The sequence below is a fragment of the Aquarana catesbeiana genome, linkage group LG01, assembly GCF_042186555.1.
Source record: "Aquarana catesbeiana isolate 2022-GZ linkage group LG01, ASM4218655v1, whole genome shotgun sequence".
NCBI lineage: Eukaryota > Metazoa > Chordata > Amphibia > Anura > Ranidae > Aquarana > Aquarana catesbeiana.
In genome coordinates, this window is record NC_133324.1 from 228481860 (window position 1) to 228507881 (window position 26022).

The 26022-nt window shown below is 42.6% G+C and overlaps 1 protein-coding gene across 1 annotated transcript in view; it reads right to left on the reverse strand.

Moving 5' to 3' along the window:
* Positions 1-11180: 11180 nt before the first annotated feature.
* The window catches only part of RFC5 (replication factor C subunit 5), a 92955-nt gene continuing 78113 nt past the window's right edge, over positions 11181-26022 (reverse strand). Inside the window, exons 10-11 of the mRNA XM_073625650.1 lie at positions 13619-13673; positions 11181-11629 (exon numbers count right to left, since the gene is read on the reverse strand). Of these exons, the coding sequence (XP_073481751.1) occupies positions 11521-11629; positions 13619-13673 (164 nt within the window). The 3' untranslated portion in view covers positions 11181-11520. The remainder of the gene's footprint in view (positions 11630-13618; positions 13674-26022) is intronic.

The following is a 26022-nucleotide window of genomic DNA, read 5'->3' on the forward strand; positions in this document are numbered from 1 at the left end:
TTTTTTTTTTTACACAATGCCCCGATTTGGATACCCATACGGATTTTTACTAACACCATATTTAGGCGATTAATATGGCGGAACAAAACCCCTCATATTAAACTGGAGACTCTACAACATCCCAAAAAGGCAGGTGGACTGGCATATGGGGTGACTGTCTAAAATACGGGATACAGTTTAAAAAAAATGCTGGGTGTCTCTTATCCTACCAGATACACCCCATATGGAAAAATTATAGATTTCCTCAAATTTTGGCTCTTAGAGGCTTTCAGAGATGGGGAAAATCAGGAATAACTTCAGCTCAGCTATACGAGAATGGTATACTTAAATCCTTTGGAGAACTCAGGGGAGAGTTTTCTCTACAATCTACTTGGTTCTATCAATTTTTGCAACTAAGACATGCTCTACATGCCCAGTAGGGATGAGCCGAACACCCCCTTGTTCAGTTCGCACCAGAACATGCGAACAGGAAAAAAGTTCGTTCGAACACGCGAACACCGTTAAAGTCTATGGGACATGAACATGAATAATCAAAAGTGCTAATTTTAAAGGCTTATATGCAAGTTAATGTCATAAAAAGTGTTTGGGGACCTGGGTCCTGCCCCAGAGGACATGGATCAATGCAAAAAAAAGTTTTAAAAACGGCCGTTTTTTCAGGAGCAGTGATTTTAATAATGCTTAAAGTCAAACAATAAAAGTGTAATATCCCTTTAAATTTCGTAGCTGGGGGGTGTCTATAGTATGCCTGTAAAGGGGCGCATATTTCCCGTGTTTAGCACAGTCTGACAGCAAAATGACATTTCGAAGGAAAAAACCCATTTAAAACTACTCGCGGCTATTGCATTGCCGACAATACACATAGAAGTTCATTGATTAAAAACGGCATGGGAATTCCCCACAGGGGAACCCCGAACCAAAATTAAAAAAAAAAAAAAAAAAAAAAAGACGCGGGGGTCCCCCTAAATTCCATACCAGGCCCTTCAGGTCTGGTATGGATATTAAGGGGAACCCCGGACAAAATAAAAAAAAAAAAAAAATGACGTGGGGTTCCCCCTAAATTCCATACCAGACCCTTCAGGTCTGGTAGGGATTTTAAGGAAAACCCTGCGCCAAAAAAAAAAAAAACGGCTTGGGGTCCCCCCAAAAATCCATACCAGACCCTTATCCGAGTACGCAACCTGGCAGGCCGCAGGAAAAGAGGGGGGGACGAGAGTGCGGCCCCCCCTCCTGAACCGTACCAGGCCACATGCCCTCAACACTGGGAGGATGCTTTGGGGTAGCCCCCCAAAACACTTTGTCCCCATGTTGATGAGGACAAGGGCCTCATCCCCACAACCCTGGCCGGTCTGCGGGCGGGGGGCTTATCGGAATCTGGAAGCCCCCTTTAACAAGGGGACCCCCAGATCCCAGCCCCCCCCTGTGTGAAATGGTAAGGGGGTACTTACCCCTACCATTTCACTAAAAAACTGTCAAAAATGTTAAAAATGACAAGAGACAGTTTTTGACAATTCCTTTATTTAAATGCTTCTTCTTTCTTCTATCTTCCTTCATCTTCTTCTTCTGGCTCTTCTGGTTCTTCCTCCGGCGTTCTCGTCCAGCATCTCCTCCGCGGTGTCTTCTATCTTCTTCTCCTCGGGCCGCTCCGCACCCATGGCATGGGGGGAGGCTCCCGCTCTTCTCTTCATCTCTTCTTCATTTTCTTCTCCGGGCCGCTCCGCACCCATGCTGGCATGGAGGGAGGCTCCCGCTGTGTGACGGCGTCTCCTCGTCTGACGGTTCTTAAATAACGGGGGCGGGGCCACCCGGTGACCCCGCCCCCCTCTGACACACGGTGACTTGATGGGACTTCCCTGTGACGTCACGGGGAATGCCACAGGGAAGTCCCGTCATGTCCCGTGCGTCAGAGGGGGCGGGGTCACCGGGTGGCCCCGCCCCCCGTTATTTAAAAACCGTCAGACGAGGAGACGCCAGCACACAGCGGGAGCCTCCCTCCATGCCAGCATGGGTGCGGAGCGGCCCGGAGAAGAAAATGAACAAGAGAAGAAGGAAGAAGAGAAGAAGATGAAGAAGAAGTGAAGAGAAGAGCGGGAGCCTTCCCCCATGCCATGGGTGCGGAGCGGCCTGAGGAGAAGAAGATAGAAGACGCCGCGGAGGAGATGCTGGACGAGAACGCCGGAGGAAGAACCAGAAGAAGAAGATGAAGGAAGATAGAAGAAAGAAGAAGCATTTAAATAAAGGAATTGTCAAAAACTGTCTCTTGTCATTTTTAACATTTTTGACAGTTTTTTAGTGAAATGGTAGGGATAAGTACCCCCTTACCATTTCACACGGGGGGGGGGGCGGGATCTGGGGGTCCCCTTGTTAAAGGGGGCTTACAGATTCCGATAAGCCCCCTGCCCGCAGACCCCCACAACCACCAGCCAGGGTTGTGGGGATGAGGCCCTTGTCCTCATCAACATGGGGACAAGGTGTTTTGGGGGGCTACCCCAAAGCACCCTCCCAATGTTGAGGGCATGTGGCCTGGTATGGTTCAGGAGGGGGGGGCGCACTCTCGTCCCCCCCTCTTTTCCTGCGGCCTGCCAGGTTGCGTGCTCGGATAAGGGTCTGGATCTTTGGGGGGACCCCACGCCGCGTTTTTTTTTTTTGGCGCGGGGTTCCCCTTAAAATCCATACCAGACCTGAAGGGCCTGGTATGGAATTTAGGGGGACTCCCACGTCATTTTTTTTTTTTTAATTTTGGTTCGGGGTTCCCCTGTGGGGAATTCCCATGCCGTTTTTATCAATGAACTTCTATGTGTATTGTCGGCAATGCAATAGCAGCGAGTAGTTTTAAATGGGTTTTTTTCTTCGAAATGTCATTTTGCTGTCAGACTGTTCTAAACATGGGAAACATGCGCCCCTTTACAGGCATACTATAGACACCCCCCAGCTACAAAATTTAAAGGGATATTACACTTTTATTGTTTGACTTTAAGCATTATTAAAATCACTGCTCCTGAAAAAACGGCCGTTTTTAAAACTTTTTTTTGCATTGATCCATGTCCCCTGGGGCAGGACCCGGGTCCCCAAACACTTTTTATGACAATAACTTGAACATAAGCCTTTAAAATTAGCACTTTTGGTTTCTCCCACAGACTTTTAAAGGGTGTTCCGCGGCATTCGAATTTGCCTCGAACACCCCAAATTGTTCACTGTTCGGCGAACTTGCGAACAGCCAACGTTCGAGTCAAACATGAGTTCGACTCGAACTCGAAGCTCATCCCTAATGCCCAGTTCTCTCCTGCTAGGATGTTTTTCCCCCCATTTTTGTTCTTGACAAGATAGTACAAGCAAGGTCAACAAAGGGTCTGACATCCACTACATATAGGGTATTGTCAGATTCTTATTGAACTTTCCAATCCGGTCTAAGGCTGGTTGGGAAAAAGATATCGGTTCTATCTCGGAGGAGGTCTGAGATAGTAATCTGCAGTCCTCACCCCAGGTGTCTCCCTCCCCATCACACAGACTGATACAGATCTTTATCCTCCATGGTCTATAGAACTCCCCAATTTCTGTATGCAATTGGACTAAGATCTGAGCCAGCCTGTCCTAGATATGGTAACAGGTACGCTAATACATCTTTTGTGGCGGTGCCCAAAACTTCAAAGATATTGGGCATAGGTGATTGGTACCTTAAACAGGCTATTGGGTATGAACATTCCGATTGAACCACTTACATGTCTATTGGGCTACAGTGACATGTCTATTCACACCCCCTCTACGGGTAATGCTATAAGACGTGCACTTTTTGTTGCCTCTAGACAGATTGCTCTCAAGTGGACCTCCCCCCACCCGCCGACTGTATCTGAGTGGATTCTAGACCTTAATAGGATTATTCTTTTTGAAAAACTTACGTACAATACGTATTCCATGAGTAAGTTTGATGCCACCTGGTCAAGATGGCTTCAATCCATGACTTGGGTATTGTTGTAAACCAACATGCACCATGAACTTTGTAATATTAGATACTGTTTCTTTCTTCTTCGTTCTCCTTTACTTTTTTTCCTCCTATACTCCAAGAGTAAGGGGGGTGTGTAGCGGAGGGATGACTTGGGCTTTTTTTTTTTTTTGGGGTTGTGGTTTTGTTCGTATAACCTGTTTGTATTGTTTTAATGCTGTTTGCTTAAAGAAAATTACAATAAAAAAGATCTGATTTAAAAAAAAGAATATCCAACGTGAGTGAACAAATAATTTGTGGCATTTTCACCCAGGTGCACCTCCACCTTGAATCATGTGAAATACTTGCTTACCAGAGATCTAGACTCCAAATGATAAGAGTCTAGACAAGCGTGAGTGATACACGGAAGATCTATTCAGTTCCCTCTGTTTAGACTGAATAGGATAGTGTCATGGCTGACAATGAAAATCGCTCCAACTAACAAACCATATGGGGAAAAAAAAAAAAAAAGGTCCACATAGCATAAAAGAAAGTGATACTAAGAACTCCACATAAAATCCAGCATGTAAAAAAATAAATGGTTCCTGGGAACCTCTGGTGGGCATCTAAATTCTAAACTTGGTTTATGCTTGGCATCCACTTCTTTTCCTCTTAAATCTAATGTCACCAACAGGGAAGTCCCAGAATGAGAAAGCAATAACGCAACAATTGTACAATACATTTATTTAAAATTGATTAAAAAACGCATGCCAGTACACTCACATTTTCATGTGCCATGAAGCGGCACACACTATAGAAAGCCTGGGTAATTATAATCCTTGCTGGCGTGCGTTCCACCTGAGCTAGACGTGATGGGGGCTTCACTGACGTGAAGGAAAGCAAGTGAATGCAAGGGGATTCATCATATAAGCGGTGAGGGTCCTGGTGGCCTGAGGCTACCTGGTGAGTGGCCCCTCTTACATTAGGTGGTGGAACACATTGGAACACTAATTATTGAGAAGAGCATGCATCACTAATACACATGTGGTGAAAGAAAGAAGTGGACTACAAGATGTTTTGTCTAATCATGTATTGTTTAGGACAGTGATGGCGAACCTTGGCACCCCAGCTGTTTTGGAACTACATTACCCATGCTGCTCATGCACTATGCAGTGTAACTGAGCATCTTGGGAAATGTAGTTCCAAAACATCTGGGGTGCCAAGGTTCACCATCACTGGTTTAGGACTTACTGTGTTTCAACCTACATATGAAATCCATGATCATTGGCACCTGCTTGGTATAATTGGTTAATCATACACCTGACTCTAATCCTACAAGATCCTTGACTTTGCACAAGTGTACAAAGTGTGCAAGTGTAAGAATTGATGCTGGTTTGAAGCCAAAGGGTAGTCACGCTAAATATTGATTTGATTTAGATTTTTCTTCTGTTCACTCACTTTCCATTTTGTAAATTGATATGTTTGAAAGCATTCTCTCTTTACAGCATTTCTATGTGTTTTGTATACATTTAATGATTGTGATATCACATTGATTATTTGTGTGCTACAGTTGTCAACCCTCATCAGCACAAAAGCCTATAGGACCCGTCAGGGGGTCATAAACAGCTGGTTGTTAGTCCCTTAAATTGCAGGCCTCAAGTGTCTTTACAAATTTGAAATTGCAAACATTTTTCTAACCTGTTAATAGCCGAATTAATAAATTGCCTGTAATACCACTGAAGATCTGTGATATACCCTATTTTTAAAACCTAGACCCCTTTCACGGGAGTATTATCCATTCAGTCACGTTTTTTCAAAGAAAAAAAAAAAAAAACAGATTTAGTTTACATCAGTCTGCACATCCGTTTTAAGTTCAGCATGGTTTAAATCAATTCTGTTTATATCAGTCTACATCTGTTTTTTTTAAGTTGATGTAGAGACCAGGAGGTGACAAAAATTTCTTGCCTAAAAAACAGAATGCTTAAACAGACAGCTTCCGTTCCGATTCACCAAAACAAAAAAGGATACAGCCTTGTTCAGCTTAATATAAAAAAAAGATAACAAAACCACGAATGTGCACAGACATGGATATAGGCTGATGTAAACGGATGATCATCCATTTAAATCTGCTAACCCATTGACGTACATTGTGGTTCAGTCTGGAGCCACCTGAAAAACTAAAAACGTATCTACACTGAATGGCCATTTGACTAATGTTACACTGCCACCTACATGAGGATTCAAAATTGGCATTTAAGTGCTCCTGGCTTCACAAGGCCACGGAGGAGCTCTCCTTGGCATGAAGGCTTGCCCCCACTCATTTCTAGGGCGGGGGGCCAACTTCGTTGGTTTGCAGACCCACAGACCCTGTGCTTTCCGACAAGTGGGCACACTAAATTTCTTGAACCAAAACAAGAAAAAACAAAGAAACAAGAGACAAAGAAAAAGAAAAGCCTTTCCTGCAAAACCAAGCACCAATATTGGTTGTCTCACCAATTTACCGATAAGGTACACCTGTTCTGGTGCTGCTGCTGTAGCCAAAGACAACTAGCTTATACATACAACAAGAATCCAAGTATCACTACCGAGACTCAAAAAAGTGGCTACCTTTGCAGCAGAAAATCTAGACCGCTTAGTTCAAAAGAATACAAAATGTATTGATTAATAATGATAAATCGATACAATTCATCATGAGTGAAAATGCAATACAACTCCATACATTATTTTCCACGGGTCTCATACTGGAGATGGATGACCCGGAAGATCTAAAAATATATACAGGCACAGACAAACACAACACCACACAAAACACTTACACTGCCCTAATATAACAATTGGACAAGGAAAAGGCACCCCACTCGCACACATACACACAAAACAAGTCCGGACGCCGACTCATAAGCTTTACTCGCAGGAAAAGAGAACATCAATATTAGATAAAAATTAGAAAAAATCCATAGAAAAGGTGATGTGGCAATGCCTAAAAATTCACCAAAGCTGTGCTGATTTTCTGCGGGTAATCCCCGGGGGAAGGTGGTATTATTTATTCGATAATCAAATACATGTATGCACACAAACGTGTGATTTGCCTAACTTAAAAGATTAGGAATTCCTTAGATTGAATACACATGTAGAGTGAAATCACTGACTGAAAGACACTGATCTTGAAAAGTCACTTGCATGTTTCTGATACATGGAGATCAATACTGTAGTTGATAAATAGCGACTCATTCATTTAAATAGATTTCCCTCAAAATAAACAAGAGGGGACTTCATGTACCGTGTAATGACCTTAAGAAAGAGGCATGCGGCATGTAATACATCAGTGTGTGGTCAATTACAAAGTTCAGGGAGGAGAGATGCTGAAAATGGCCCCTGATGGGGGGTTAGTCCCAGGGACAGCTCTCACAAGGCTACTAGTAGAGGCAGGATCAAATATCTATAAATTGATCATTTGTAGCGTCCACTTAGGCAGACTTGCTATTATACAAATACATCAAGCGTTTGTTTCACCTCTTGCGTAGTCATCTCCTAGTTCAGTGGGAAGGTACATGCACTGTGTAGTGTGTAGGCGTCTTACCGCTCCATAGATTGCCCTAGATACTCGTCTCCTCCCTGGCTGTGTATCCCGTCTAATGGATCATTAATCACTGGTTGTCAGAGTGGTTTTAGTTACCTCCAGCCTCGTAACCGCAGCCGCTCGTGAGTTGAAGCACGTTGGGCTTGTTTGTGCGGTGTGCGGTTGCGCTAATCCAGCGTCTTTCCTGATGCTTCCCGTGCATGGGGGATACCACGTGAGTCAACGTCACATGACTGCTGTGACGTCAAATTGTCCAATTGTTATATTAGGGCAGTGTAAGTGTTTTGTGTGGTGTTGTGTTGTGTTGGTCTGTGCCTGTATATATTTTTAGATCTTCCGGGTCATCCATATTCAGTATGAGACCCGTGGAAAATAATGTATGGAGTTGTATTGCATTTTCACTCATGATGAATTGTATCGATTTATCATTATTAATCAATAAATTTTGTATTCTTTTGAACTAAGAGGTCTAGATTTTCTGCTGCAAAGGTAGCCACTTTTTTGAGTCTCGGTAGTGATACTTGGATTCTTGTTGTATGTATACACTAAATTTCTTTCCTATCCAGACAAGTATTCCTTCCAATCTTCAGCTGTCTCTCTTGCAGGCTCTTCACAGGCAGTGCAGGATTTCTTCCTCCAAGGCATACTACACCTAGTTCCGGACCTGGAGAGGTTCAGTACCTGTTTATGGTTTCGAAGAAGGTGTGCATCTGATTCTGGACCTCAAAGCCCTTTATTTCTTTGTGATAGTTCAGAGGTTCAAAATAGAATACATCCATTCCGTGGTGGCCTCCCTTTATCAGGGGGATTTCCTGGCCAATAGACGTCAAGGACATGTAACTTACACGTTCCCATTTGCACCAAGCACTAGTGTTTCTTGTGCTTTGTGGTCAGGCATGCGTAACAAGTTTGTGGCGCTCCCCGGGTGTTAACCAAGGTGCTGGCTTAAGTCCTAGCATTGCTAAGACAGCAGGGGATTGCAGTGATAGGCTATCTGGATGACCTCCTCCTGTGAGCAGAGTCTCATTCTGTGCTGATGGACAACATGGCAAAACACCATGCCCACTCTACAGACCAGGTGTCCGGAATATCTGGGGCTGATTCTCAACTTGGCGTAGGCCAAGTTATTCCTCCCACTGGACAATTCTCTGGAAATCTAGACTGCAGTCCAACTATTGCTGTCCCGCAGGTGGTGGTTTCTGCGTTTTTACATGCAAGTTTTGGGCCTCATTTTGTCAACCTTCTAGGCGGACCTGTATGTGCAGTTCCATACAAGGGTCCAGCAGAAGGAAATGCTATCCAGGTGGGACAAGTCTCCCATGTCCTTTCTCCTTCTCTACTGAACCGTGGGCACAACAGATGCCAAAACGTCTGGCTGGGGTTGTTACAGGTTTAAGATCTTGATCATGGTCATTGCATCCGGATGTATTTCATCAAATCTGCCCGGGGTGGGGCAAGTCAGATGTGGATTTGCTGGCCTCCCATCTCTACAGGAAGGTGGTGAGGGATTCCCTGGCAGATGTGACAGAGGCTCTGGTGGCACCATTACCAACTTCTCCATTTACTGGAAATATTTATGGCTAAATCAACACTGTATTTCACAGAGTTGAAAATACTGAGCCTGTCACCAAAGGGATCAAGATCATTGTGAACTATCTAGGCATACAATTTGATGTGAAGTTCTGGTTCCAGCACATCTTCATTCTGGCAGGAATCATCGTCACACCTTTACCCTTCATATGCTGCGCAGGATAGAGGCTGAAGGTATTACAGTCATTCTGGTGGCTCCAAATTGGTCTTGGCAACCCTAGCACACCAAAGTAGTGCAACTAGTTGCGGACGTCCCCTGGAGGCTCTATTTGCAAGATGATCTTCTGTCTCAAGGACCGATCTTTCACCCCGCTTTACTGTTGCTGGCCTTGACTATTGAACAGTCGGGACAGGCTTTGTCAGTCAACGCCCAAAAAACTGTTCTGACCTTACAGGTTTGGGTGGTTCCAAAATCACCAGAAGTCTGTGTTATATTTGTCTCAATGTCTGGAGTATATAGGCCTGATCCTAGATATTTCTCTGTACAAGGTATCGCTTAGCCTCCACGGGAACAAAAAGCTGGTTAAATTTACTGTAGGGCTCCAAAAGCCAGGCTACACTAATATGCAACTGGCATTTGTTGTTAAAAGTTCTGCCCACATCCTAAACCTTATTAACACATTTTTGTCCGTTTTTATTATTTAACCGCTTCAGCCCCGGATGATTTTACCCCCTTCCTGACCAGAGCGTTTTTTGCGATTTGGCACTGCGTCGCTTTAACTGACAAGTGCGCAGGCGTGCGACGTGGCTCCCAAACAAAATTGACGTCCTTTTTTTCCCACAAATAGAGCTTTCTTTTGGTCGTATTTGATCGCCTCTGCGATTTTTATTTTTTGCGCTATAAATAATATAAGAGCGACAATTTTGAAAAAAAACGCATTATTTTTTACATTTTGCTATAATAAATATCCCCCAAAAATATATAAAAAAAACATTTTTTTTCCTCAGTTTAGGCCGATCGTATTCTACATATTTTTGGTAAAAAAATTTTTTTTTTTACTAGGAATGGCGGCGATCAGCGATTTTTATTGTGACTGCGACGTTATGGCAGACATGTCGGACATTTTTGACACATTTTTGGGACCATTGTCAATTATACAGCGATCAGTGCGATTAAAAATGCATTGATTACTCTGTAAATGACACTGGCAGTGAAGGGGTTAACCACTAGGGGGCGGGGAGGGGTTAAGTGTGTCCTAGGGGAGTGATTTCTAACTGTCAGGGGGATGGGTTGGTGTGTGACGTCACTGATCCCTGCTCCCAATGACAGGGAGCAGAGATCGAGTGACACTTGTCACTAGGCAGAACGGGGAGATGCTGTTTACATCAGCATCTCCCCATTCGTCCTCTCCGTGAGGCGATTGCGGGTATCCCCGTGGCGATCGAGTCCGTGGGACCCGCGACCCGACTCACGGAGCTCGCAGCCAGCGCGTGTGCGCGCCGCCAGCGCTGCGCACGCAATGGCACGGCGGGGAATTCAAATGGACGTACAGGTACGCCCATTTGCCCAGCCGTGGCTCTCTGCCGACGTACATCGGCGCGCACCGGTCAGGAACGGGTTAAAATATATATCTCATTTTAAAAACAAATTAAGGCCCTATGTTTGCTAAAAAGAAAATGGTGCAACAATAATTTTGGTATGCAAAGTAGCTAATTATTACTGACTAAACCAGTGCATACCAATACTTAGAAATGTGGTGCAGTCATGAAGGTTTTGATGACCGCTAGAAATGAAAGTGTTAAAACTTGAATGCAGCCTAAAATCTGACTTGGATGCAATTTTGGTGCAGGCAGCATTCATAAGTATAGATCAAAATTTCTCACTGAATTTAATAGGTCACAGTTCATAAAAGACCCAGAGGGCATTAAGCAATGGCAATACATAGTAAACCAGCTTTCCTCAGACTCGGACAAACTGCCAGCTCGGTTATCCTCTTGATTCCGATTAGAAGACTTTGAAAGCTGTACGTAAAGACCACTGTTTTTATCTAAATGTGTTACTGAGAAATAAAGGGTGATACCTTACTGCAAACAAGCAGGATACAATTAACATACAATAAACACTGCACTGAAATGTAATAATACTCAGGAACATTGGAAAAAAAGTGAATTTGTATTCCATTCAGCAGTAACAATATAAATTTACCTTGTACATTTTAGAGAATATACAAATCCATGTTCTAGGCATGATGTAAACCAAAGTAATTTACTTCAGTCACCGCATATTGAAAAATCATTACAATGCAAGTAACTTTTTCTGTTCTTTGCAAAGAACATAACATTCACACTCCTGTGTGAAAATAAAAGTTTTGGCATCTCCAAAACTTAGTCTCTGATGTTCTTTAAATACACAGTTTTGCTCCACTGTGTATACACAATTGTGAAAAAAATACTTCTTGCTCTGTCCTCGAGTAACCTTGACCACATCAAGTTGCTACTTCCCACTCTGAGCTTCAGCTACAATCAAATCTCGAGTGACTTGGAATGCAGCTATTAAGGAGCTGAGCTGTATCTTCTCACTGGTCCCAGAAGCCAGTCTGTATCTATCAAAATAATAAAGGTTATTTTAGTATTGTTTATATACCATATACAAATTTAACCTCAACAGCAAATAAAGCCAAATAAGAACTCTAATTTTTCTAATAGGATCACTTGAAAAACAGATTTATGCCATTAAGATTAAACGGGACTTCTTTCTTAAAGCAAACCTGTTATTTTGCCCACACCTGAAGGTACTGCTTAGATATAACAGATCAAGGGCACAACAAAGATAACCAAATCATTCTGCATCAAGAGTGGTGTCTCTCAAGTCAAAACACAGTAGGGCTAGTAATAATTCATCAACAACCTATTGAGTCCTACCATTTGAGAGAGATATACTCTGAAGACTGCAGACTATAGATTAAATCACCAGCTTTAAATCTAATAACAACTATTCCAATTCAGGAACAAAATCATTAAAGTGTATGTAAAGATAAACAATACATTTCATTTATTTGCTTCCCCCTTGGTCCATTAAATATACCATTGAAAGATTTTATTTTATAAAAAAAGAGGTTATATTCAGCAGATCAAACAGTTTGTAGTGGAGGCCACCATCCCAGTGATCAAGATGTAAAACGATATATATATTATATAAAAAAAAATATATATATCTAGATATATATCTAGATATATCTAGATATATATCTATCTATATATATATATATATATATATATATATATATAGATAGATATATAACTGTTTGACAAGTGCAAATAAAAAAAAGCTGTTTTTGCAGCCATAAATCTGTGTCAACAATAATGCATTGAAAAAACTTCCAGCAGCTGACACATAAGTAGTATAGCCAACTTATAACATAGATCATAGAATAAGTGTAGCGCCCAGAATTATCAAACTGTTCAAAATACGAATAGATAGCAGTCATAACAGAGGATCGTGTGATAATAGAAAATAGTCCATAAAAGAGGTTATATATAGCAGATTAAATAACAGTCTGTAGTGGAGGCCACCATCCCAGTGATCAAAATGTAAAACGATCATATCCAGACAAATGAACCATCAACAATAGTAAAATTGCACCCTCTCCGGACTTACTGGCTGCTGTTACAGCAGCTAAAGAGCCTCAAACACATGAAAATATCTCTGGAAATAACGCAGTGAATCATCAACACCAACGTTACAGGACAGGATCTAACTGGGAATAAATAAGCTCACCCAGAGCCCAGAAGTCGTCTCATAGTATAGTATTTTTATTCCAAAAGAAAAGTAAAAGGTACATAGCAGAAAATGTAGAAAACAATAAAAACTCACATATGAAGCTGCTGGCGACCCGGAATCGCTCAGTAGCAGGACGTCAATGCCAGGTAGCCCGCGTATCCCGATGGGGTTCCCCAGCCAACAGTAACGTTGGTGTTGACTATTCACTGCATTATTTCCAGAGCTGTTTCCATGTGTTTGAGGCTCTTTTGCTGTAACGGCAGCCAGTAAGTCCGGAGAACGTGCAATTTTACCATTGGTGACCGTTCAAGATGTAAAACGATCGAGTCCAGACAAATGATCACTGGGATGGTGGCCTCCACTACAGACTGTTTTTGGATCGGCTGAATATAACATCTTTTATGGATTAGTCTCTATTATCACACAATCCTCTGCGTTATGACTGCCATCTATCCATATTTTGAACAGTTTGATACTTTAATTCTGCTGCTACACTTCTTCTATGATAAAACTTAGCGGATAACTTCCTGTACTTTCTGTCTCTGGACTGTTATCAGTTAGCATTGTTCACGGTTATTTTAGTAGACAATAAGACACTTTCCCCTATCATGGAAAACCGAGGGAGGTGTTATGTAGTGCTAACACTCCCTGTCTTATGGCGACACAGCTGCTCAGTATAGTTGTCACCTTAGGATAGGAAGCGATTTAGGCAATACCGAGATTGCCACCACATCTAAGAACCAGTAAGCTGCAATACTACCAACTCTGTTCTTGGGTTTAAATACACTTTAAAATATACATAACAACTCACTCTATATCTGCCATCTTCATCAACAAATGCATACGAATAGATGGTGGAAAATCCACTGTATGGATGAAAAAAAGAAATAATGTTAAAATATGCTTTGAGCAGAAACATGCAAAAAGGATATTCAGCACATCCAAATTGTTTGGATCCAGCTACTTTCTACAAAACAAAGTGCATCTCTAGCCAAAATTAGGGTAAGAACCTTTGTCAATTTTTTTTTTCCCTTACTGCGGTCTGTCTCACCAGTGTACATTTTCTCTCAACCACTGTGTTAGTGTTCATTATCACCAGGCCAAAAGGTGAGGAGAAATCTAAATTGTTAAAGTTGTTACTTGAACTAGAATAGTAAGTAACTCTCCCAGTGATACTAGTTAGACGTGTTTTTCCCTTACTTAGGAGAAATGTGAAGGTCGTTCACACCAGCATGGTCTGCTGCGGTGCGTTAACACACACCGGTTTACAAATTAAGACCGCATTATTCTTTTAAATAGACTGCCAAAGTAAAACTGAGGATAAACAGTGCACACATTGCTGAAAGTTGCACCGCTGTGCTATTCAGAAAGAATAGCACCAACAAGGTTTACTGCATTGTGATATTGTGAATGGCCTCCTTACTTTTTTTTTTTTCCTTACAAATAACGTGTTTTTTATTTCAAGAAGAGTACATATTTACAGGGCATTGACATTGGTATTACAATCACCAAGCACATACAAATAAAGAAAGGTAGCATGCACTGGAAATCACATGTGGTTCTAGTGTCAATACACAAACATAAAAGTCCTAACCGAAACAGTGCATGTTCCAACCCCCGGGGTACATTATAAGGAGAAGTTGCCTATCTTGCATTACTCCCGAATTAAGCAGGGTTTTCAGCTATCTCATGGCTTCTCTTGGTTTCCAACCAAGTGCCCCAAATCTTCCCATATTTGGTCGGGCAGCCCCTGTGGGCATAGGGGGGACACCATCTGGTCATATATGAATTTCACTATATGGGACCAGTAGTCTCGTAATATTGGGCATGACCAGATGATATGAAAGAAGTTGCTGGTGGGACTACTACATCTGGGACACAGTGGGCTGTGATTGGTTCTATATTTGGCAAGGCGTAGGGGGGGTCAGGTAGGACCTCTGTAAAATATATAATTGTGTGAGGCGGTCTGATAATTTGGGAGAAACTTTCTTGCATGCATCCAATGTTTCCTCCCATTCTTCTTCCTCTATCCCCCCCACGCCCCCAGTCCATCTATCTTTTAGTCGATAAGCGAGAGCTGTAGCGGTTGGACGGAGGAGAGAGTTGTAAAATATTGAGATTAGTTTTGGGAGTCGGCCCGGATATTACATTTAGAATGTCTAATTGTTCCAGGTTGGGGTGAGTGTCTCGGAATTGGGTCTGTATGGCGTGGTGGAGCAGGAGGTAGCGAAAATGCATAGAATTGGGGAGGTCAAAGTCATCTTTGAGTTGCTGAAACGATTTCAGGATAATACCGCAAAATAGATCTGCTAGGTATACCACACCTTTAGTAATCCAAAGGTTGCGGTCTGGTAACTGTAGCAGCTCTTTTAGGCATGGGTTATACCACAAGGGTGTCTGTGGATGCGTGAGGGGGTGCGCCTCACCACTTCCCACACTTTACAGTGGTTGTAAAGTAGTCCTCTACGACTTCCCAGAACTCAAGGATCTCTAAAGAGAAGCTGGAAGGGGCGAGTATAAATATGGGTGTATGGGGAGCAGAAAAGAGTCAGATATCGCTCCTTGTCGCCTTTGCCCAGGTAGAAAAAGTGGGATAATTGCGCTACCAGGCAATACAGGTTAAAGTCTGGCAGTGCTGTGCCACCTAATTCAGTGGGGTTCTTCAGCACTTGCCAGGACAGTTTGTGTCTGGTTTTACCCCACACAAATGAATTTAGGATGGTTTTTATGGATTTGAAAATCCTCAGGGGTAGGTATACCATAGCATGCCATAGGATATATAGAAATTTGGGTAGTAGAATCATTTTGCTTAGGTTTACATGGCCCATAACGCCCAAGGGCAGTCTGGCCCATGTCTGGGTTTTGGTTTTTAGGGTCGTGAAAAGGGGTTCTATGTTCAGTCTAAAATACTCTTCCAGGGAGCGGGTAATTGTAATACCAAGGTATTTCATGGAGCTAACATGAATTGGGGGAGGCTTGGGTCTCTGTGGGGACTCCTATATTGAGGGGAAGGATCTGGGATTTATCCCAATTCATTTTTTAGACCTGAGTATTGTCCAAATTGTTGTATTACGTCTAGGGCCATCGTTAAGGAAGGGCTAGCGTCTTCTAGGTATAGTAACATGTCATCTGCGTATAGACTGTTTCTATCAAGTGTCCGCATCGTAGACCCTTGTTCTGAGGGTGTGCGCGTATTGATGTTGCCAGGGGTTCTACAGCTAGGGCATATAGTAGAGGAGATAGGGGGCATCCCTGATGCGTGCCCCTAGAGAGGGGAAAGGCGTCAGTTTTTCCCATTAACCGAGACCCTGGAGCCAGGATTTTGATACAGGAGTTGGATCCATTTAATAAAATTGGGTCCAAAACCAAACCAGGCTAGACACTCCCAAAGGTAGTCCCACTCTACAGAGTCAAACGCCTTTGCAGCGTCTAAAGACACAACTCTGGAGCCTATCTGGTCGTGTCCAGCCTGCAGATTCATATATAGTCTGCGCAAATTAAATGCTGTGTTTTTTGCTCTGGGTGGATTATCTGGGTGGTCTTATCTGGGTGGATTAGGGTCAGGATCACCTTATTCAATCGTAGCGCCAGGACCTTGGCCAAGATCTTGATGTCTAATTGAAGAAGGGATATTGGGCGATACGACCCAGGGAGTTCCAAATTTTTACCTGGTTTGGGTATAAGTACGATAAAGGCTTCACTCATCGACTTTGGTAGGGAGCCGGATTGAAATATGTAGGTGAACAGTTCATGTAATTTAGGAACTAGGGTCTCGCTATATGTTGTGTAAAATTCAAGAGGAAGGCCGTTCGAACCAGGGACCTTTGAAGGGGAAAGGCAGGATATCGCCTCCACGATATCCTCCTTGGAAATGGCAGCTTCCAACATCGCGGTCTGGGATTGCGTTAGTGTAGGTAGCGTGATATTAGCTAAGAGTGCCACCACATCCTCCCTGAGGTTGTTGGTGGTAGATCAATATAGGGATGCAAAGAACTAACAGAACTCACCGGCCACCCCATCAGGGTCACTAATCAATTGGTCGGCTGCGTTTCGTAAGGAGACCACAGTAGGTGGTCTGTGTTCCAGGTGTGCTAGGTAGGCCAGTTGGGGCCCCGCCTGCTCTCCGCATTCGTACATCCTCTGTTTACTGTAGAAGATTTTCCTCTCTGCTTTCTCAAAGTGGAGGCTATTGACCACCCGGGCCTGTGGTTTCATCTGTTCGGCCATATCAGATGAGGGATTGTTAGAAAAAGCTCTCTACACATCTGCCAGTTTTTTTTCCGCCTACCTGACCACCTGGGAGGAGGTCCTCCTATACCTGAAAATACGTTAGGAAAATATGCGGGCATGGGATTTAAATGAGTCCCAGGCGATATCGAGTCCCTGTTGGTTCGAAAAAAAGAATTCCCTTTCATCTCCAGCCCCCTCTATGCATGGAACCACTGACAACCAAAAGGGGTTAGGTTTCCAGACATAGGATGTGTGGGGTGGGGGGGGGGGAGAGTCGTGCCGGAGCTCTATCCAGTAAGGGGCGTGGTCAGACAGTATGCGTGGGCTAAATCCCACACCAAGTAGCGGCAGAAGGGAGTGGGATATTAGTACTAGGTCTATGCTTGACATTGTATTATGAAAAGCACGAGAACACTTTATCCTGTGGGTGACTGTGTCTCCATGTGTCCACCAGAGCAGGTTCATTGAGGAGTTTGCCAAATCTTGTGTGGGAGTGGGAGGGGTTATTAGAAAGTACCAAGGCCAGTCTTTCTAACCCTGTGTCAATCACATTGTTAAAGTCGCCCATCCATACTGCAGGAACAGTCGGGAACTGGGACATGAATGTCAAGCCCTCTGTCGGTACATTAAATTGAAAAGGAGGTGGTATGTAAATTGCCAATATTAACAGTTCAAGTCCATTTATCTTAGCATGCAGAAATAAGAACCTGCCCTGTGGGTCGGATCTGAGCGTCAGCAGTGTGAATTGCGCGGTTTTGGCCACTAGTATTGCAACCCCCCTAGAGTTGGCGGTGTGGGGGGCTAGATAAAGCCAGCCCACCCAGGGTTTCTTGAGGGTTAACATTAGCTGGCCCGTGAGGTGAGTTTCCACCAACACCATGATATCCTCTTACTGTGCCTTAAAGTAGGATAGTGCAGCATTTCTTTTGGGCTTAGCTCTTATACCCCGCACATTCCATGTAACACATTTTATATTAGTCATGACACAACAATCAAACTATCTGTGTTGGTGCCGGTCCGTGGCCCCATCCGACAGTACATATCCACCCTCCAATTATGAGGGCGTGAAAGGTCGCCCACGGAACCCGGGCATAGACAGGATATAGGTATACAATTTGCAGGGGCCCACAGAGCACAACAGCAGAGTAAGCCCCGATGTATTGCTTATACGTGATGCTACCTACTATATGCCAACATTCGTATCCCTTCTTCACATCTATTATTTGCAGAACAATTAACCAGCAATAAAACTGAAAGTAAACTTGAACAAACGTTCTGGCCTGACTGGACAAACATCGTCCAGGGTATGTCCCGGAGGCTAACTGATGTATCCAGGCAGGCCAGGGAAACAGTACTTGAGTTGCATTACAAACATTACATTTGCTAATTAGAACATCGGGGTCTGTGAGGACTCCCGTGACTATGCGGACGACCGTCTGCTGTACAACATGCAGCAGTGCGAGAAGTATGATCCCCGGTGTAGGACTTTCAGGATAGCATGCATGGGGGAAACAAAAGGGTATACGGATTTGGATCCCTGTCCCGGGCATCATATTGGGTGGTAGCTTAAAATGTTCAAGTGTTTGGGGCTTTAGTCACTTCCTACCAGCAGAAGCCCAAGTGAGGAGGAGGAGAAAGGGGTAAAGTGATCAGTGCCTGCAAACAGGGGAGGTATGGCGTGGAGCGAAGGTTCTGTTCAGGGGTGGAGAACTCATGGACCCCTCTCGGCATAGTCCGTATAGTAAGTGCTGTGTGCGAGCCATATCCTATGCAGGTGCCAGGTTGGGTGCCGCTCTGTCCCCTAGCCAGGCGAAAACAGCTTACGGCGTGTCAAAAAAATGTGTCCGGTCTTCTCACGCGATAGGGAGTCTAGCGGGGCATGAGTAGTGTCGGATCCTGCGTTCCGCTTGGCTTCCGTAAAGTGCTCCCTCTTCTTCTGAACCTCCACGGAGAAATTGGGGAATACCTTTATCTCTCCGTTCCTGAAAGGGATGTTGCCCTTCACTCTGGTGAGGCGGAGGACAGCATCGCGGTCCCAAAAGTTCAAAAGCTTTGCAATAAAGGTGTGGGAGGTGCGCCCTGGTGAAAGGGTCTAGCGGCGAGCTCTTTCAACAACTAAGGAGGTAGAGAACTCAGACCTTCCAAAAGTGGAGATAAGAAGGTTTTCCAGTTTCTGTAGGTCTTGACGGATCAGGGACACGGCCATCTTGAGTTCCTCAATTTTGCACGTTAATGTGCTTTTGCAGTCCGAGATTGCCTCGAGCACACTGGCCGTGTCCTCCGCGGCCGAGTCCACATGGGGAGGCATGTCAGCGTGATTTTCTCCCGAAGCCCCCTTCTCCTTGAGCCGTTTTTTCAGTGGCGACATGATCGCTGAAGGTATGGGAGGCTGGAGGCTGTGTTTGGAGGGTAGAAAAAGCGATGTTAGCCCAAGGATTTACAGTGACGGAGATTGTGCTCCCGATTAGCACTCCTCACACCATGCCGGTCCAGGCCCACGCCCCTGGCCTCCTTACTTTTAATTCATATCCATACTTCAGGAACAGAAGTACGACCTAACAAACAATACAGACAGCAATAAATACTTAAGAGGTTTTAATCCTTTCTTGCTTTATCTAAAAATATGAAGTGCTAGTTAAAAGGATAAGTTCACTTTTTTAGAAAAAAATAAAAATAAAAACGCCAATTTTTTTGCAAATAAAAAAAAAACAAAAAAAAAAAATTGCATTTATTATTTTTTTTTTGGAGCCTCTTAAGCGTTGCACCAGCAGATCACTGGTGCCATGCAGGTCTCCTCCAGATCTGTCAGAGTGTGTGCTTTTACATCCCGTACGGGAAAGCAGATACAATCTGACAGGAAGAATCAATAAACTACCATGGCTTTCCACAGCTTGATACCATCTGTCTTTCTACCTCTTTGGGAATTTAGTGGGAAGCGCTCATTGCCACAGTTCCCACTTGCCAAAGAATTTCACTCTTATTGAATTCTCCCCAACATACGTGAAAAACCCAACAAGTACAATATGGCCATTTGCTTGGTGTGAAATGGTACAATCCATCCCTAAGCACAGAGGAGAGTGGGGAGCAGTGCAATGATTTAATTTGCAAAGTAAAACTGATCTCTAGTGGAATCATTCACTTTTAGCTGGTATACTACTGGCTGATGTTCAATACAGAAAACAGCACTGTGTTCTTCCCTATGATTTACTACTGCATTTCACATTTGATAGCAAGGATATACACAGTGTGGTACGCCTTGTACTCAAACTGCAGGAACCCAAATGATACTCATTTACTGCACTGTAACGAATAATTAAAGTATAGTATAGCTATCACCTGTTTAGCAAGTAAGCATCATAACACATACCTGTACAGCACAGCATTTCGTGTCATTTAAAGCCATCAGCCAACATCTGTAGCTGCCACCCACCAGTTCAGTAACATTTGGTTTGAAAGGATTTTTACTATCTTTGCAATGTTCATTTGGTTATTAACCACCATACATTCATGAATTGTACTGCAGAAATAACTCTCAGACTGCCAGTGTGTCTGTAAATTGCTGTAATCTGAGCAGTCAGCCAATGGCTCAAATCAGAGGTGCAGTGTAGAGCGCCAATTTGAACATCTCTGTACCTTGTAATCGCTTCAAAATAAAACGGATATTAAAATAGAATTTTGACTAACCTGTAAACTTGAAGTACAATGCAAAACAGTGGGTTATGTGTTATATATGATTGGACACTGGCAAAAAACTTTGCTAGGGTCACCCCCAGTACATGTTCATATAACCCCACTCACTCTAATTTTGACCCTTAGGTGACCTATACTGTACTTCAAGATAAGGAATTTAAAGTCAAAATTCCCTTTATTTTAATCGTACAGGGCACAGGTTTTTTTTTTCATAGACCATGAGACATCCAAAAAGGTAGTAAACTGAGGGGCAGGCAACAACATAGCAAACTGCAAACATGCCCCACAAGAAACAAGGGTTAAGAAACCCAAAAATCAAATGACAGCTTTAAGCACTTTGTAGCCAAAGCTCATATCAGCTGATGCCTAAACATCCACTTGGTAAAATCTAGAGAATATACAAGCAGAGGACCAAGTGAGAGCCATGCAAATCTGGAATACAGATGTTTGCTGCTGCCCAAGAGACACCAATAGCTAACCTTTGATAAGAAAAGGTGGCACTTTGTCCTTAAGGGCGCAAGACCTGGAAAAAAGTTATCTGATCCACTTGCCAATAGTGGAGTGGGAGGCAGGATGTCCTCTGCAAGAACCTAATAAAATCTCCCTGGCATGTTTTGAAGCTGAACAGAGGGAAGGAAGAGCATTATCCTAATTAAGGTGGAAAGGTAGGTTAAAATGAGGGTTTTGGTTTTGAAACCACCTTGTCTCTATACAAGAGGGCTGGCAGGTCAGAAAACTGCCTGATATAATGGCTACTAAAAGGAAACCTTACATGTGATGCCTCCCAAAAGTATATCTCTAATTGGTTAAAAGTGGTGGTCTCTGGAGTACAGTCTACTTCAAGACCGCAATATGTATTGGCTTTGAAGTGGTTTGCCAGGGTTATGGCTGAAGACATCAGCCATAACCCCGGAATTGATTTTATTTCAACTAGCGGGTGGCTTTCTCATTAACCACTTCAGCCCTGGAAGGATTTTCCCACTTCCTGACCAGAGCATTTTTTGCAATTCGGCACTGCGTCGCTTTAGCTGACAATTGCGCGGTCGTGCAACGTTTTACCCAAACAAAATTGCCTTCCTTTTTTACTTTTGGTGGTATTTGAATACCTCTGCGGTTTTTTTTTGTGCTATAAAGAAAAAAAGAGCGACAATCTTGAAAAAAAAAAAAAAGCAATATTTTTTTTACTTTTTGCTATAATAAATATCCCCAAAAAACAGTAACTGCTTCAGATCCGCGCTATAGCCGAATGACAGCTACAGCGCGGATCTGCCTTTTCGGGAGCATGCGACGTGCGCTGTGAATACCCGAGTCAATGAGACTTGGGTGACCACAGATTTGAGTAAGGGGCCGATCTCAGCCCCTTACCATGTGATCAGCTGTCAGCCAATGACAGCTGATGACGTGATGTAAACAGAGGATCAGTAATCTTTTTTTTTTCTTGTGCCAGCTATCAGTGCAACCTATCAATGCCCTTCAGTGCCCATCAGTGCAGCCTATCAGTGCCCATCAATGAAGGAGAAAAATTACTTGTTTGCAAAATTTATTAACAAAATATAAAACTGTTTTGTATTTTTTTTTTTTTTAGATTCTGTCTTTTTAAATTTTTTTTAACAAAAAATAAAAAACCCAGAGGTGATCAAATACCACCAAAAGAAAGCTCTATTTGTGGGGGAAAAAATTATAAAAATCTCATTTGGGCACAATGTCATATGACCGCGCAATTGTCAAAGAGTGACAGTGCTAAAAGCTGAAAATTGGTCTTGGCAGGAGGGGGGTTTAGGTGCCCAGTAAGCAAGTGGTTAAAAGAAAAACTAATATTTCTTCCACAGTTTAGGCTGATATGTATTCTACTACATATTTATGGTATAAAAAAAAAAAAAAAAAAATCACAATTAGTGTATTTTGAATGGTTTGCACAAAAGTTATAGCATCTACAAAACATTTATGCCATTTTTATTATTATTATTTTTTTTTTTTTTTACTAGTAATGGCGGATTTCCACATTGCAGTTGCGGCGGACAGATCGGACAGTTGACCATTTTGGGATCACTGACATTTATAAAGCAATCAGAGCTAAAAATAGCCACTGATTACTGTATAAATGTCACTGGCAGGGAAGGGGTTAAACACTAGGGGGCGATCAAGGGGTTAAGTGTGTTCCAACTGGGGGGGGGGGGGAGCTCACTGCAACATGACAAAGATCACTGCTCCCGTTGACAGGGAGCAGTAGATCCCTGTCATGCTGCTAGGCAGAACAGGGAAATGCCCTGTTTACATAGGCATCTCCCCGTTCTGCCTCTCCTCACAGCAAACGTGGGCCGCTGGCGAACAGAGTTCTCGGGAGCCGCAGGGGAAAAAAAAACAAAAAAAAAAAAAAACAAATTTTTTTACAATATTAAAGTTACACCCAAGCACAATATCCCCCCCAGCTCCATGTGCGAATATAAATGTACGCATCATGGGTGCCTACGCACAAAAATGTTTTGTGACAACTGATAACCTGTATGGGGCTTTTAAAAGAATTGCCTATGAAAAATACAAGGGTACTGAAGTTAGTCGCTATGTCATGGGCGCATGCCAATTTAAGGTTTGACACGTTGGGTATCTATTTACTCAGTGCAACCTCATCTTTTATATTTAACCAAGAAATCTGGGCAATTTACCTTTGTGGTAATATCATGTAACAAACAATTGGAACTACCACCATAAGTGCAAAAGGGTCAAGGGTACTCACATTCAGATGCTGATCAAGATCGGACTGAAGAAAGACCAAGATACGAACAACAGACTATTACCTGAGACTTGCATGTCTGTCCTCCCACCAGGCAAAGTAGGCCTTCCAAGTGTGATGGTAGATTTTGTGGGAGGCAGATTTTCTTGCTCTGGATAAGATGGCCTTTATGGAATCATATCAGACCAGGGTCTCAAAAGCCATGCCACTAAAGTCAGCGGGTGAGAAGCAGGGTGGAATAGGGGCCTTGCATCAGTTAATTTGGCCTGTTTGGGAAAAGGCCAAAGCTCTTTCAACAGGAGTTGAAGTATTCTTGTGTACCCTGTCCACCTGGATTCACTCGAGGAGGATCACCAGAACCCTTTTTACCTCTATCTTGTGCAGCAGTTGAGAGCCAGTCATCTCGTCCCATGTGCGATGTATAGGGGGATGCAAAGTTCTTCCTCCACCATCCCGAGGGTCTGTGGTGCAGCTGGTGATCAGGTAGTGGACAATGTCCCAGGATCCTCTCTGGTGGTGAAGACGTAGCTGGATACAAGATTGTGGACTAAGTCCCAAAATCTTTTCTGGTGGTGAAGACCACAGCTGGATACAAGATAACGGACTAAGTCCCAGGACCTTCTGTGATGGTGAAGGCCACAGCTGGATACAAGATAGTAGACTAATTCCCAGAATCATCTGTGATGGTGAACACCATGGCTGGATACAAGATTGTGGACTAAGTCCCAAGATCTTCTATGGTGGTGAAGACCACAGCTGGATACAAGATAGCGGACTAATTCCCAGGATCTTCGGTGTTCGTGAAGACAAGTTGAGGAGCTGCTGAATAATTTCCTGGATACGGTGACGGATGATGTGCCGAGCGGATGACCGGTTTGGACGTCTTGATCTGGTGTAGTGGTTGCAACAATGTACTACTGGTAGAGCCATCAAAGGAGACCACCCACGATTTTCCATACATGCTTACCACCCCTGCAGGGTTACCAGGAGCTGGTGAGTGGGGACCCATAAGGGGGAGCAAATGAGTCACCTGATCTGATTGAGCACAAGAGTCACTTGATCATTTGAACACTTCGCCATTTTGGAGCTTCACCATTTTTTCATTAACACAGTTTTTTGGGACGTTTTATCACTTGGACTAGTTTGTGATACACACATCCTCTCCATATACGTTTTTCATATTTTTTGATGAAAGTTGGGAATTACTCATAAATTAATACACCATTGTTTTCTAATTTATATATATATTTTTTATGTATACTATCAGTTTTTCCTTGGTCAATAATTGATTTGATTGGTTGCATTTTTTTATGCACATTAGCTTTTTCCTGGTCACTTATTTATATATTATAAATTGATCTGATTGACTGCACTTTATAATTTTAGGTGGGTATCACTATTGCAGGACAGCACCTGATTTAAATATGAGTGTCACAGCAAAGGGTCTGAATACTTAGGACCATGTGATATTTCAGTTTCTCTTTTTTAATAAATCTGCAAAAATGTCAACAATTCTGTGTTTTTCTGTCAATATGGGGTGCTGTGTGCACATTAATGAGGAAAAATATGAACTTAAATGATTTCAGCAAATGGCTGCAATATAACAAAGAGAAAAATTTAAGGGGGTCTGAATGCTTTCCGTCCCCACTGTATGTGTGTGTGTGTGTGTGTATATATATATATATATATATATATATATATATATATATATATATATATATATATATATATATATATATAAAATTCCAGTATATTGCACATAGTTTGTAGATGCTATAACTTTCACCCATATCAATATACACTTATTGGGATTTACCAAAAACATGTAGCAGAATATATTTAGGCCAAAATTTATTAAGAAATTTGATTTTTTTTTCTATTTTTTATAAAATGTGTTTTATAGCAAAAAGATATATATAGATATATATAGATATCTATATATATCTATAGATATCTATATATATATAAAAATCCCAGAAAAAAAAAATTTGCCTGGTCATGAAGGGGGTAAAACCTTCCGTAGCTGAAGTGATTAAATTCTCTTGAGCATACACACAAAACAAAAATGCCAAGGGCATCAGCTGCAATTGTGAGATCCTCAAATACAGGTTAATATTCCCTATTCATTTGTTTTGTAGTTAGCAAATATAGTCTATAGTCAGGCAAATAGGCAGAGCAGAGATGGCTGGCGGCAAGACTGGTCCTGCAAGTGCAAATTAGGCCTTTAATAGGGTTTCAGAATGCCTAACAGAAACCTTAAAAGAAAGATCATCCTCAACAGAAACTGTAAGATGTTAAATGAGAACTGAAATGGTAGCGTCTACTACCGCAACAGCCAATTTATTCTCAAAAATTTTCCATAGGATACATTTCAGTAAAAAGCTTAGGAGGAGTGAATATCTGTTTGGGACTAGGTCAATCCTCATATAACGCAACTTCAACTTGTGCATAGATACAGTATCTCACAAAAGTGAGTACACCCCTCACATTTTTGTAAATATTTTATTATATCTTTTCAAGTGACAACACTGAAGAAATTACACTTTTCTACAATGTAAAGTAGT